The 14,926-nt window shown below is 47.2% G+C and overlaps 1 protein-coding gene across 6 annotated transcripts in view; it reads right to left on the bottom strand.

Annotated features, from left to right (window-relative positions):
- Positions 1 to 1,906: 1,906 nt before the first annotated feature.
- LOC310674347 (maestro heat-like repeat-containing protein family member 2B) overlaps positions 1,907 to 14,926 on the bottom strand; it is a 90,293-nt gene continuing 77,273 nt past the window's right edge. For 2 of the 6 annotated variants that reach the window (XR_014509543.1, XR_014509545.1), the window contains 7 exons: positions 14,190 to 14,345; positions 11,921 to 12,052; positions 10,912 to 11,014; positions 8,489 to 8,554; positions 5,726 to 5,947; positions 2,764 to 2,822; positions 1,907 to 2,051 (listed from right to left, as the gene is read on the bottom strand). Coding sequence is in view for 3 of the 6 variants with exons in the window: in XM_083433501.1 (XP_083289627.1) it covers positions 5,736 to 5,947; positions 8,489 to 8,554; positions 10,912 to 11,014; positions 11,921 to 12,052; positions 14,190 to 14,345 (669 nt within the window). In the remaining 3 variants the exon portion in view is untranslated. The remainder of the gene's footprint in view (positions 2,052 to 2,763; positions 2,823 to 5,725; positions 5,948 to 8,488; positions 8,555 to 10,911; positions 11,015 to 11,920; positions 12,053 to 14,189; positions 14,346 to 14,926) is intronic. The other 4 variants (XM_083433500.1, XM_083433502.1, XR_014509544.1 and 1 more) reach the window with 3 other exon arrangements.

The following is a 14,926-nucleotide window of genomic DNA, read 5'->3' as shown; positions in this document are numbered from 1 at the left end:
TGTGTAAATAATGTATTTAAAGCAGACATTCTGGGGGAACTTCCATTCCTCCTCACCACTATGAGCTGAATAAAGAGCATGAAATCCACTCTCGACTCCGAGTATATTTCAATGCAGAAACCACCTTATTGATCATTGAACTCTCTATTGGTCTTGTATCTTCAATCCACAGGAGCCTGTCTTTGCATGTAGAAGAAGACTATTAATAGGCAGTAGTCTACTAACGTTTGCCTAGTTTAATCAGAGTAGCAATTAGAGCGTTTGAGAAGGAGGGGGATATTTCTTGGTGTGTGTGGAAGGGAATCCCTTAACAGCCACATTTCTTCAAGGCTATGTGTTGCTGTCAACTATTGTTTCACCTGCAGCTTTTTGCCCCACTTTTATTTCCTGGGCGGATCTCCTTCCTCTTTCCCGGCCAATCAGGGATCACAGTGTGATGCTGATAACATTCTAAATTGTGTTACAGATAATATTCTTATCGTGTTACGTCTTGTGGGTGTTTTGCTCTTCTCAGGAGGCTTGTGTGGAACGAGGGCCTGTCAGAAAACCCCACGTTCTGCAGAGACTGGATCCGACATGGAAAACCTCCAGAATGGATGCAGTCCCGGCAGAGCCTACAAATTTAAAAGGCACCAAACACAAGCCTTGATTGTCAAGGAAAAACCAGGAATGTACTTTCCGCCTGCCAATCTTTACTCTGTAGTGAACCCAAAACTGACTGTGCAGGCAGTTTGAAACGGGCACCAAAATTCCTATTTTTCCTTAGCTAAAATCCATTAACTTGAGCTCTGAGTCAATGTATAAACAAAAACCAGGCTGTATAAACAAGTGCTCAGAGCCCTCTCCTTTATCAGTTCGTGATGGCAAGGATGACCTTGGCTGTTCCAGTAGAACAGGGATGACACGTCTAGGTCTTATCTTACGTCCTGACCACACTCTGACGCACAGACCTAGTCCGGAAACAGCACCAGGAGACCTTCTTACTCCAAGATAAGAATATAGGAACAGGAATACCCTTTTATGGTCAGGAGTACAGGAAGGAAAACCCTTTTATGGTTAAGAGTGCCGGAGCAGGAACATCTGTGATGTCAACCTGTGTGTACAAGCTGACGTGCTTGGATTCCTGGGGAAGGGGGAGAGGGTGCCTGGAGGATATATATACTGCATGAAATTTCTCGTTTCTTTGGACTTGCTGTGGACTGACCACACAAGTGCCTTCTGCTATCCGGAGAGCAGAATAAACTCTTTCTTTGAATCAACCTCGGTGTCATTTGACTTCCTTCCTCCCACCCAGAAGCAATGCAGACCCAGTCGGTGAACTCCAATAAGGCTACAGTAGCTGTGTTTTCACCTGTACCACATCTGATGTCATATGATCCCAGCCAAAGGGGGAACATATGGTGTCAGGTGCGGGGCAGGTGGCTTGGGGGAAACAGCCACAAGGGCTAAATTGGGACTCGCATGTGGCCTGTGGACTGGAAGAGGTCTCTCATGTCTGCTCTACAATATCATCTTCAGCCCCTCCATCTCCCATCGCCTCCGAAAGAAGATTGGATGGCAATTTCTGGCCTGAAAGGGTGGTTTGCCCTTTCAACACAGCACTCACTTTTTGAACAGACTCTTCAGCAAAACTCACCTCTCCACAGATATTGCTACTGGCATATCTTGACGCTCATGTCTTCGAACCTGTCCACAGCTCATTTGCCGACACGCAGAGTGGGAGATTTCTAGAAGTACTTTTCATAGAATCATAGAATCATAGAGTTGGAAGAGACCACAAGGGCCGTCGAGTCCAACCCCCTGCCAAGCAGGAAACACCATCAGAGCACTCCTCACATATGGTTGTCAAGCCTCTGCTTAAAGAGGCTTGTTTGTTTTGAGAAAGGAGTAAGGCAGAGAGGCAACAGAACCACAACAGTGAGGAATATATTGATCCAAATAATGCTGAGAGCCATTCGCTCTTGGAGGGGTGATGAGGTCTCTTCTCCTGCTGTGGGCCAAATCTGGTCCTTCTCTTGTGAGTGGCAGGGACTTTTGTCACTCCAGATGTCCTGGGAGCAGAGAGAAAGGAATATTATTGCACAGAGACCAACGGGTTGTCGTTTTCTTAAAATCTCAAGATAACAAGCCAACTGTGTCTACAGGTTAAAGGTAAAGGGACCCCTGACCATTAGGTCCAGTCGTGACCAACTCTGGGTTTGGGGCGCTCATCTCGCTTTACTGGCCGAGGGAGCCGGCGTACAGCTTCCAGGTCATGTGGCCAGCATGACTAAGCCGCTTCTGGCGAACCAGAGCAGTGCACGGAAACGCCGTTTACCTTCCCGCCAGAGCGGGACCTATTTATCTACTTGCACTTTGACGTGCTTTCGAACTGCTAGGTTATCAGGAGCTGGGACAGAGCAACAGGAGCTCATCCTGTCGTGGGGATTGGAACCGCCAACCTTCTGATCAGCAAGCCCTAGGCTCAGTGGTTTAACCCACAGCGCCACCTATCTACAGGTTAGCCATCACTAATCCACAGAGAAGCTATGATTCAAAATCTTTCTGCGAGCATGAAGTGCATTCCCCCCCCCCCTGCGCACTGTTATCTCCTATGAACATTTTGGTACACATCACTTGGCAGGAGAACCACATAGCAAAATCCGTGGAGGTTTGAATTTCAGAAGATGGCTGAGATTTGGTTCGCGTCTGGTTTCAGAAAGTACAAATTGGGAATATTTGCTTAATATTGTGAATCAAATCACTTTTCTTCCCCATTCTTACTTTAGTCTACAGCTTCATTTTACCCAGGCCTTCTTAGAGCAGAACAGCATGTTATGTGCCTAAATAAATAAATAAAATCATTCACCAGCATTTTAAAACAACACTTGGTGTTTATGAGACACTTTGATTTGATACAAAGCTCATGTATTGACACAGAATGCAAATGAAGAACATGTAACTTATCATTTATGAAGGACCAGGTGTGCAGCCTGGGAGTCATTTTGGACTCACAGCTGTCCATGGAGACGCAAAGCAATTCTGTGTCCAGGGCGGCTGCCTACCAGCTCCACCTGGTACACAGTGTTGAGAGCAGTAAGGAGTTAATCTGCTGTGCCTCGGAGCTTGAGGGAAGAGCTTATCAGGCAGGACATGACGTAAACAGCCTGCTATGCAGTGTGTGTTCTGTGGAAAGCGAAAGTGTCAGTTAAGCTGTCCAGCTCAGAGAGAGAGGAACTGGGAAAAATGCAGCTACACTCCGATGGATTCTAATCTGTATATATGTGTGTTTTCAGAACAATAAAGAAGCTAGAGAAAACAAGCTGCCGTCTCTGGACTCATCCCTTATCACACGCCGCTGCGCTAATTCTGCTGAAGAGTTTACGACCTACAGAGGCCCGCGCAGTGGAAGTGTGCCGGGCACCATTAGATCATAAATCTGTCCGAAGAGATTTATGGGAAGCGGTTGAACTCACTAATTTGACACACAGGCTGAGACCCTACCTGCCCGCGGACTGTCTATCCAGAGTGGTGCATGCTCTGGTTATCTCCCGCTTGGACTACTGCAATGTGCTCTACGTGGGGCTACCTTGGAAGGTTACCCGGAAACTGCAACTAAGGCGGCAGCTAGACTGGTGACTGGGAGTGGCCGCCGAGACCATATAACACCAGTCTTGAAAGACCTACATTGGCTCCCAGTACGTTTCCGAGCACAATTCAAAGTGTTGGTGCTCACCTTTAAAGCCCTAAATGGCCTCGGTCCTGTATACCTGAAGGAGCATCTCCACCCCCATCGTTCTGCCTGGATGCTGAGGTCCAGCGCTGAGGGCCTTCTGGCGGTTCCCTCCCTGCGAGAAGCCAAGTTACAGGGACACAGGCAGAGGGCCTTCTTGGTAGTGGCACCCACCCTGTGGAACGCCTTCCCACCAGATGTCAAAGAGAAAAACAACTACCAGACTTTTAGAAGACATCTGAAGGCAGCCCTGTTTAGGGAAGCTTTTAATGTTTGATGTTGTATTGTTTTTAACATTTGATTGGGAGCCACCCAGAGTGGCTGGGGAAACTCAGCCAGATGAGCAGGGTATAAACAACAACAACAACAACAACAACAACAACAACAGGACGTCCCTATTTTCATTGGAGAGATGTTGAAGAGCTTGCACAATGGCTATGCCTGGTATAGCCTATCCCTTCTGGATCAAGAGTGGCTGGGGTAGAGGTAAAGGACCCCTGGATGGTTAAGTCCAGTCAAAGGCAACTATAGGGTTGAGGGCTCATCTCGCTATTCAAGCTGAGGGAGCTGGCGTTAGCCACAGCCAGCTGTCCGGGTCATGTGGCCAGCAGGACTAAGCCGCTTCTGGCGCAACGGAACACCGTGACGGAAACCAGAGCGCACGGAAACACCATTTACCTTCCCGCCACAGTAGTACCTATTTATCTACAGTGGTACCTCGGGTTAAGAACTTAATTCATTCCGGAGGTCTGTTCTTAACCTGAAACTGTTCTTCACCTGAGGTACCACTTTAGCTAATGGGGCCTCCTGCTGCTGTTGCTGCATCGCCACCACGCAATTTCTGTTCCCATCCTGAAGCAAAGTTCTTAACCTGAGGTACTATTTCTGGGTTAGCGGAGTCTGTAACCTGAAGCGTATGTAACCCGAGGTACCACTGTACTTGTACTGGCATGCTTTGAACTGCTAGGTTGGCAGGAGCTGGGACAGACCAGTGCGAATCATGCAGAACCAGTCTAACAAACGAGGGTGTCATATTCGCCCGATTTGTTTCAGATCTTCAGAGGATAGTTACGCAGGGAGTGAGGACAGGAGAGGAGAAATTCGGTTTGCTTCTCATTGAAACATTTGAAACACAGCCAGTCTCTGAAATTCACATTTCTTTTAATTTTGCATTGTGGTTCTCCGACAAAGCAATGTGTATATCAGGGTGATGTGTGCATTTTTTAAAAATGCATGTATTTGTGAAAATGACATCCAAGAATGCATTAGATTAAGGGGAAATGTTTTGCGGAGGAGGTGTACTAAAATGAATTGCAGAGGGTTGGACTAGATGATCCTTGGGTATTTCCAGCTCTAAAAAGGTAAAGGACCCCTGGATGGTCAAGTCCAGTTGAAGGCCACTATGAGGTTTGGCACTCATATTGCTTTTGAGGCCGAGGAAGCTGGCATTGGTCCACAGACAGCTTTCCAGGTCATGTGGCCAGCAGGACTAAACTGCTTCTGGCACAACAGAACACCACAATGGAAGCCATAGTGCACGGAAACACCGTTTACCTTCCTGCTACATTGGTACCTATTTATCTACTTTAACTGGTGTGTTTTGGAACTGCTAGGTTGGCAGGAGCTGGGACAGAGCAACTGGAGCTCACCTTGTCGCAAGGATTTGAACCGCCGACCTTCTGATCTGCAAGCCCAAGAGGCTCAGTGGTTTAGACCACAGCGCCACCCGCATCCCTACAGCGGCTGGGGAAACGCAGCCAGATGGGTGGGGTATAAATAAATCATCATCATCAACAACAACAACTTAATGGTATCTAAAGGATGATTCTAGACAATTTTTAAAACTATCAAACCAATCTTGAAACAACAATTGCATTGCCCCTCTCCCCCCTGCTTTCTTGCTTCAAAGTGGGATGCTCAAGGAATTTGATCTCTGCAAATTCTGAATCCCAATGCACACTTCCCATGCGTGAATTGAAAGGTGGTTCTCCAACCGCTGCGAGAGGTACTTACGGGACCAACCTCACTCGTAGAGTTCTTGGACGGAGGTGACTTCCATGATGGTGCTGGGTTGCACCCACATGGGGGCAGACCTTTGGGTGATGCTGCTCCTGCTTCGGCCGGCAACTTTCCTCCTCAGCAGATCTCCGCCCCACTTCTTGAGCAGGCAGGCAGTCACCTCAGAAGCTGCCACTTGAACGCCATGGCTGGGCACCTCCTCAAGCTTATCGAGCGCTGAAATAGGAGGGGCAGATGTGTCAGAGGACCAACTCTACAAGTAACAAGAGCAGATATGCCAACAGAACCTGACTACCACTACTATAAGGGATGCGGGTGGCGCTGTGGGTTAAACCACAGAGCCTAGGACTTGCCGATCAGAAGGTCGGCGGTTCGAATCCCCGTGACGGGGTGAGCTCCCGTTGCTCGGTCCCTGCTCCTGCCAACCTAGCAGTTCAAAAGCACGTCAAAGTGCAAGTAGATAAATAGGTACTGCTCCGGCGGGAAGGTAAACGGCATTTCCGTGCGCTGCTCTAGTTCGCCAGAAGCGGCTTAGTCATGCTGGCCACATGACCCGGAAGCTGTACGCCAGCTCCCTCGGCCAATAAAGTGAGGTGAGCGCCGCAACCCCAGAGTTGGCCACGACTGGACCTAATGGTCAGGGGTCCCTTTACCTTTAACCTGTAGACACAGTTGGCTTGTCATCTTGAGATTTTAAGAAAACGACAACCCGTTGCTCTCTGTGCAATAATATTCCTTTCTCTCTGCTCCCAGGACATCTGGAGTGACAAAAGTCCCTGCCACTCACAAGAGAAGGGCCAGATTTGGCCCAGCAGGAGAAGAGACCTCATCACCCCTCCAAGAGCGAATGGCTCTCAGCATTATATCGATCAATATCTTTACCCTTTACCTTTTACCACTACTATATACTGCTGCTGCATTGGCTCGGTTTCCCCCCTTTTAGCCTTCTGGTGCCCTGCTGAATTCGGCACCTGCAGGCTAAAAGGTGAAAAACCAAGCCAACGCTCAGCAGGAGTGGCGCACGCACCCTTGCTCACTCAGTGCACTCGTTCAGTGTTCCCCAAACTCACGCCTGGTGCCCTTCAGAACTTGGCGCCCCGCGTCACTGCGGGAGGCAGTGGAAGTCAGGAGTGCCTGGCGTGCTCTGGTCCAGGGGGTCACGAAAAGTCGGACATGACTAAATGACTAAACAACAACAACAACATGTTCTGTAACTACAAGCTGAAGCCTGCCTTCAGGGATCATACTGCGAACTGAATGCGAGTAAACTTCTTGTCACCTTTAAGGAAAGACTCTTGCTTCTATATTCTTTTAAGAGGGATCAAAGGGGACACCAGCAAGAATCCAGTCTGATCAAGCCAGACTGGATTGCTTAACTAAAGAAGTTAAAACAAATCTGCAAACTAGCTCCCATCTGTATCGAGGGGAATGTGTTTTTTTAAGGACGTGCATGAATAGGAGTAAAATAATGGAACCAGGAGGGGGAGTGGAGGGAAGTCAATTAAGATTTATGGTTTAAATTTCTGGATGTGAATATTATTATTGTTTTTTATTTTTGTTATTTTTGGAAAATTAATAAACTGTTATCCCAAAAAGAGGGGGGGGAGGGGAATGTGCTCTACTACATGACTCACTAGGCTCCTTCTACCTGCCTTGCTCCACCCTCTAGTCTCTGCTTTTCAATTTGATTGTATTACAGTGGTACCCCGCAAGACGAATGCCTCGCAAGACGAAAAACCCACTAGACGAAAGGGTTTTTCGTTTTCTGAGGTGCTTTGCAAGATGGATTTTCCTAAGGGCTTGCTTCGCTAGACGAAACAGCCCTGCCTCTCCTGTCATGGCGATGGTCACTGAACGCACGCACGCTCCCTTCCCCGCTCCTCCGGCTCCCTCCCACCTTCCCGCTGACCTTCCGACCTTCCGGCTGCCTCGCGCCGCTGCCCACCGCCCTCGCGCGCTCCCCTCAGGAGCCGTTGCCACCAGCAGCCAGCGCTGCACCCGGAGTCGCGCTCCTGAGCCCCGCCGCCCTCCAGCAGCTGCATCGCGCGGTGTCCACAAGGCGTGGGTGACTCCAAGGACTGGTTGCGGCAGCTGCCCTGCTTCTCTCCACCCCTCCCCGCCCTGGTGCTTCGCAAGACGAAAAAACTCGCTCTACGAAAAAACTCGCGGAACGAATTAATTTTGTCTTGCGAGGCACCACTGTATTTTATGTACTGTGGCTTTCCATTGTTTTATTTTATTTTTTATTTTATGTACTGTGGCTTTCCATTGTTTTATAGTTTAGAAATTATTTATTGTAACTGTTGAGTGGATTTCTGTTTAACTTTTTTATGTTGATATTATTATTTTATACTACTCTAATAATTGTTGAATGTTACTTCATTTGATGTAGGTTGCTTATTTTAAAGTTTTGTTTTATTGTCACATTTTTAGATTGTTATGAGATGTACATTTTTTGTTTCTTCAGCTTGTAAACCGCCTTGGGTATTGTAAGATATTATTGTAAGAAAGATGGTATACAAATAAAAAAATGATGATGATGATGAAGGAAGGAAGGATAATATTGAATCAATATATCCTCTCTGACCATCCTTAACATTCCCACATATTTTCTGTGCAATTCGCTACTCGCATTGTTAGAAAACCCCTACACTGGAAGGGAAAAACAGGAGAAACATATCCTTGAGCAGCTCTCGCAAGCAGAGCTGCTGCTGCCCTCATTGGAAACCCTGAGGAGGTGACTTTTGGGTGACTTACAGGCCAGCAGCAGCAGCCGCAAAGTTTCGTCTAGCTCTGTGACCTGCATGCAGTCCAGAATGACTCCTGAAGGAAAGAAGTCAAAAAGGACAGGTCAGGTATCTGATGCCATCTTAGCTATAAAATCCCCAGAGCGGTTTAATAATAATAAAAATAATAATAAATTTTTATTTGTACCCTGCCCTCCCCGACCACAGCCGGGCTCACAGCGGCTAACATCATAAAACTAGCACAGTATACAGTCATACCTCGGGTTACAGATGCTTCAGGTTGCATGTTTTTGGGTTACGGATGCGCCGAAACTCGGAAGTACTGGAACAGGTTACTTCTGGGTTTCGGCGGTCGCCAAAGCGCAGAAGCACTAAATTGCGCTTTGCACATGCGCAGAAGCGCCAGATCGCAACCTGCACGTGTGCAGATGCGGCGCTGCAGTTTGCGGACACTATGGGTTGCGAACGTGCCTCCTGCACGGATCACGTTTGCAACCTGAGCGTCCACTGTACAAAGAACATAAGATGATGAAAACAGGCAATCAATTAATTAAAATACATCTTAAAATTACAGTGGTGCCTCGCAAGACGAAAAGAATCCGTTCCGGGAGTCTTTTCGTCTTGCGGTTTTTTCGTCTTGCAAAGCAAGCCCATTGACGGAGTAGCGCTATTAGCGCTATTGGCTAAAAAAGGGCTAAAAACGGCTTTTTTGGGGGGGGATTAGCGGTTTTGCTGCTAAAATGCTTTTAGCAGCTTAGCGATTCAGAATAAGGGGTTTTGGAGCAAAAAAAAATTTGATTTTTTTCGTCATTTTTCGTCTTGCGAAGCAAGCCCATAGGGAAATTCGTCTTGCAAAGCGCCTCTGCAGACGGAAAACCCTTTCGTCTTGCGGGTTTTCCGTCTTGCGAGGCATTCGTCTTGCGGGGCACCACTGTAGTTCAGAGCAAATTAAAATCTGGACAGATGGCACTCCATGGGTAAAATTGAGAGTGCTTTAACAGTCAATAGCCCGTTCCATAGAACTCTGGGAATTGTAGTTCCGGATGGGGAGCAGGAGTCGCCCAACAACTCACGGCACCTGTCCCAAACTACACTTCCCAGAAGTCTTTGGGGTTGGGGAGCCCAAAGTGGTATAACAGTGAAACTTACCGGAAAAATAAGAAATCAAGATAACAAACTTTTTATAAAAGAATGGAAATGGTTGACTGAATAAGAACATTGGCAACATAATTGTAATAACCTGCAATTTTATAAATGTATTTAAAGGAGATGAATATACGAGCAAATTGATTTAATTTGGATATGCAGAAAATATAAATAATAAATTTAAGGAACTGTAGAAAGAGGGGGAAGGAAATCAAGTTTTGAACTGTTAAAGTGATTGAAATGTATAAAACTGAAAATCATAAATAAAATATTCTTTAAAAAACACGATGCGGTATAATAGTGTAACATGAGTGTGAGATTCCTGGACTTGTCATACTGTAAATCTGATGAGGACCCTCCTGTAAACTCCGTCTAAGGGGGAAGGTGCAAATGAAGTACTTTAAATATTTAGCAATTACCACCAATTTTCATGAAGATTTCATGTCTGCTGAAACTTATTTCCTCTCTCTCACATGTGTGTGTGTCTCTGTGTGCATACATCAATATGACTAGAACAGGGGTCTGCAACCCGCGGCTCCGGAGCCACATGTGGCTCTTTTACACCTTTGCCGCGGCTCCGGGGCGGATACTAGCGAGGGGAGGAGGCGCATTGTGCTCCCCGACACTCCCCACTGTGGCGGGCGCTGTACTGGCTGTGACATCGCATGGGGGCAGTGCGTGCGTTAGTCACGCACCGTCCCGACGTCACCTTCCCGCCCGCCTGCCCGCTACATTGTAAGGGGCATGTACGCTGGTCACTGCATTGAAAGGGGGCATGTACGCTGGTCACTGTTTTGAAGGGGAGTGAAGAACACACACACACAAAAAGGTAACTTGTTAATTTAAAGTTTATTTCTATGAGGAGTAATTCTGAGGGGTCAGACAAAGAAATAATAAAAAAGTGACAAAAAAGTTATTTTTATAATGACGAGTTTTGCGGCTCCCAGGTTTTTTTCCTTCGGAAACGGGTCCAAGTGGCTCTTTTTGTCTTAAAGGTTGCAGACCCCTGGACTAGAACAATAATATCTAACCTGGTGCCTTGCAGATGTTTTACTCAATCAATCAATCAAAATCAATCAATCAAACAATTATTAGACTTATTAGTAGCTGGCTATCTGAAAGGTCTCCAAGTGATTTGCATTTAAAAACTTAAACATAATTACATCACACCATGTAATGGTTTCACATGAAACACCAACGTTCTCATGCAAAGACCTACAACTCATGTTCACAGGCAGACAGAGAAAACTACATCTCCCATCAGCCCCTGGCAGCCTGGCCTCTCACCTGACAACTCAAGGGCTCTGATCTGGATCTCTTCCCACCTGCTTTGGAAATAGGCTTTGGTCTTTTTCAAGAGCTCCCTCCTCATCGCTGGGTGGCTGTTTACCTGACATTGATCAAACACAACATTCTCATTAGCTTCCTTGGCTGCCAAAAAAAGATAAATAAAATAAAAAGAGGCAATAGTGATACGACAAAATGACTCTCTTTTTTAATTTAGTTTTAGTTTTAGTTTTAGTTTCCTGTTTAGGGAAATTTTTAATGTTTGATGCATGATGGTATTTTAATATTTTGTTGGAAGCAGCCCAGGAGGCCCAGCCAGATGGGTGGGGTATAAATAATAAATAATTTTAATTTTAATTTTAATTTTAATTTTAATTTTAATTTTAATTTTAATTTTAATTTTAATTGCTGTAGTGCCTTTTGTGACAAATTTTCCTTTTGTGAGTTTTATGACCCAACACGGTGCTGTGCATGTTATAGAAATGAAATATACAAACAAAATCAACAGCATTTCCCACCTTTTCCCTGTCCCCACCCCTCCGTAATATTGGGTGTGGAGTGGCCAGTTTCTGAACTCTTGAGGCCTCCTCTACTCTTAGGGACCAGAGAAGCATGTCCCCTCGTGGGCAGCTCTGTTGCAGAATAAAGCTGTGACAAATCAGCGCTAAGCCTTTTAACCATACGGTTGGGGGTTCGAGCCCACCCAGGGACAGCTGTGGGCAGGATTCATGCATCGCAGGGGGGTTGAGCTAGATGACCCCGTGGGGTCCCTTCCAACTCTGCAACTCTTCTATGATTTCTCCTTCACTGCCGCCTTCCTGCCACTCTGCCACAAGGACACTGCACTTATAGCAGGCCTAGGCAAACTCGGCCCTCCAGATGTTTTGGGACTACAACTCCCATCATCCCTGACCACTGATGGGAGTTGTAGTCCCAAAACATCTGGAGGGCCGAGTTTGCCTGTGCCTGACTGATAGCCTCCTCATTCAGGGATCTCTTTGTCTCTCACCAGCTGCTTGCACATGTGCATGCGTAAATTCGGGAGCCCCAAACTGCTGGTGGTGTACAGTTCTTCCAGATGGACTCTCAACTTCCCTTTGGCCAAAAATGGCACCGAATGCAGAAATGCAGCTCTGCAGGCCTGAAAGAAAGAAGAGAGAGGGTGTGGGGGGAATAGCAGAACTGTGCAGTTTCAGAATTATCGGTAGGCTCCTTCAAAGATGTGAATGCACTGCAGGAAAATAATAATAATTTACAGAAACCAAACTGTTGGAAGGAAAATACTGCTCTCTTTCCCTTATGGGGTATCTAAGAGCCTGTATAGAGTCCTTAAGTAGGTTCTCAATCGGAAGGAGAAAAATAACAGAGGCATAGCTGTCAACTTACAGATTTGAAAATAAGGGACCAGCAGCCTCGAAAATAAGGGATCAGCAGCCAAAATAAGGGATTTTAGTCAACCAGCTCCTTTCCTTTTCCCCATAACAGTCAATCGAAGGAGCCTCCAAAACAAATCGAAAAGCCCCCCCCCCGAGATCGCCGCCCGCCATTGTACTCAACCACCTCCTTTCCTTTCCCCCACCATGTGCCCCTGCTCCAGACAGACCTTTTCCCCGGCACAGGTGAGTGGGACATTGATGACGTAACCATCTGATTCCAAGCACAGGTATGTTCAGCTTCTGAGCCCCTCCGAGCCAAAGGCAGAAAGCCCAGCCAGCAGCCAAACAAAGCCTCAAGCGGTGGTTCCCACAGCACAGCAACCCGGCAAAGGGGATGCAGCAAGGAAAACCACCGTCCCCTCTCCGCTGGGAAGCGCTGAGCAAAGGCGAGTCCCCAGGCAACGCGGCCAATTTGATCAGCACAAGGCATGCAAGCTCCCCCCCCCCCAGTCGTTCTTAGACTCCTTATTGGGTGAGCAACGCAGCCAAGAAACACAGTTGGAGCCTCCCTCCTCCCTGGCCGGCAGGGAGGGAGGGAGAGGAGCTGCTTCCTTTGAAACCTGGGAAATTTAAGGGACATCATCAATAAGGGACAGCAGCGGGAAATGGCGCTGGGATAAGGGAGTTTCCCGCCAAATAAGGGACGGTTGACAGCTATGAACAGAGGCCAGCCAGAGAATATCGAGAAGCAAAGCAACTAGTAAGCCTGATCTTTATTAAACTGTTGCAACAGGGTTCCCCGCTCACCCCATGCAGGGAGGGAGGAGAGGAACCTAGAATAATGGTGTGCAAGCTTTTATATAGACATTTAAAAATTGCCTCCCCTGTAGCTCAAGACCACCCCCCAAAACATCATACATGCATCACTGAAGGGGTAGTCTACAGCAGAAAACCTGTCTGCCAGGATACCCGATAACGGTCGCTGGTTGCTTTTACCTGGGCATCCTGGCCATTCTTTTGTGATGGTAAATACTCAGTTCCTGAATCCGAGTCACAGGCTCACCCTATTCATACCCAAAGGTGCCCTTAAGGCAGGATTTCTGAGCACAGAGACAATGGGGAGGCTTTTCCCATTCCCTTCCTCCTTGCAGAGAAACATTTGAGGTCAATTTGGGAGAGTCAAAATGGTTTCAGGATTGCTCTCCTGTACTATGTATGTGTTTGCCTTGTAAATTTATGGACATATGATTTATATATATATATTAAGGTAAAGGTAAAGGTACCCCTGCCCGTCTTGACAGACTCTAGGGTTGTGCGCCCATCTCACTCAAGAGGCCGGGGGCCAGCGCTGTCCGAAGACACTTCCGGGTCACGTGGCCAGCGTGACATCGCTGCTCTGGCAAGCCAGAGCCGCACACGGAAACGCCGTTTACCTTCCCGCTAGTAAGCAGTCCCTATTTATCTACTTGCACCCGAGAGTGCTTTCGAACTGCTAGGTTGGCAGGCGCTGGGACCGAACAGCAGGAGCGCACCCCGCCGCGGGGATTCGAACCGCCGACCTTTCGATTGGCAAGCCCTAGGCACTGAGGCTTTAAACCACAGCGCCACCCGCGTCCCATGTATATATATATATGAGACCTTAGAATTCCTATAACATAAACATTGGGCATGATATATTCACTACTGAGTAGACACATTTAGGATTGCACTGATCTGGGAGGTGCCAGTCTGGACAGTTATCACGAGAGATCTCTCAGAGATCAAATTATGCAGGAACCTCTGCTTTGGGCCTCACTCTGTGCCATCGTAATGTGAGTTTGCCAGGAGGCAACGGCTAAGGAACTATCACTTTCCTTTGGTATTCAGCGACCCAGATGGGATGGGCGGGGCTCTGGGTCTTACCTCAGACACCTTGGGATTGGGGTCCCACTGGTGAATCAGAAGAGCCACCAAACTCTTCCTCGCTTGCTCTGCAAAAAAAGTTCTGTATCTGAATTTCGGCGAGTCAGCCAGGATGCCAAAGAGATGGAATGACGCCTCGCGGATCTCCGCATCAACCTGGAGGCAGGAAAAGAAACAACCCGCAACCGATGCTCATTCTTTATTTATAATTTCATAAAATGTATACACTTGCATGATTGTAAAAGAAATCAGCAACTGAAGTGAAAGATTTTACTTTCTTGGGCTCCATGATCACTGCAGATGGTGATAGCAGCCACAAAATTAAAAGAAGCCTGCTTCTTGGGAGAAAAGCAATGACAAACCTAGACAGAATCTTAAAAAGCAGAGACATCACCTTGCCAACAAAGGTCCGTATAGTAAAAGCTATGGTTTTCCCAGGAGTGATGTATGGAAGTGAGAGCTGGACCATAAAGAAGGCTGATCGCCGAAGAATGGATGCTTTTGAATTATGGTGCTGGAGGAGACTCTTGAGAGTCCCGTGGACTGCAAGAAGATCCAACCTATCCATTCTGAAGGAAATCAGCCCTGAGTGCTCACTGGAAGGACAGATTCTGAAGCTGAGACTCCAAGACTTTGGCCACCTCATGACAAGAGAAGACTCCCTGGAAAAGACCCTGATGTTGGGAAAGATGGAGGGCACAAGGAGAAGGGGACAACAGAGTAGGACACGACTAAAC

The sequence above is a fragment of the Podarcis tiliguerta genome, assembly GCF_965153285.1.
Source record: "Podarcis tiliguerta genome assembly, chromosome: 1".
NCBI lineage: Eukaryota > Metazoa > Chordata > Lepidosauria > Squamata > Lacertidae > Podarcis > Podarcis tiliguerta.
The sequence above is the reverse complement of the archived record's forward strand: the minus strand, read 5'-3'. Positions and strand labels throughout refer to the sequence as shown.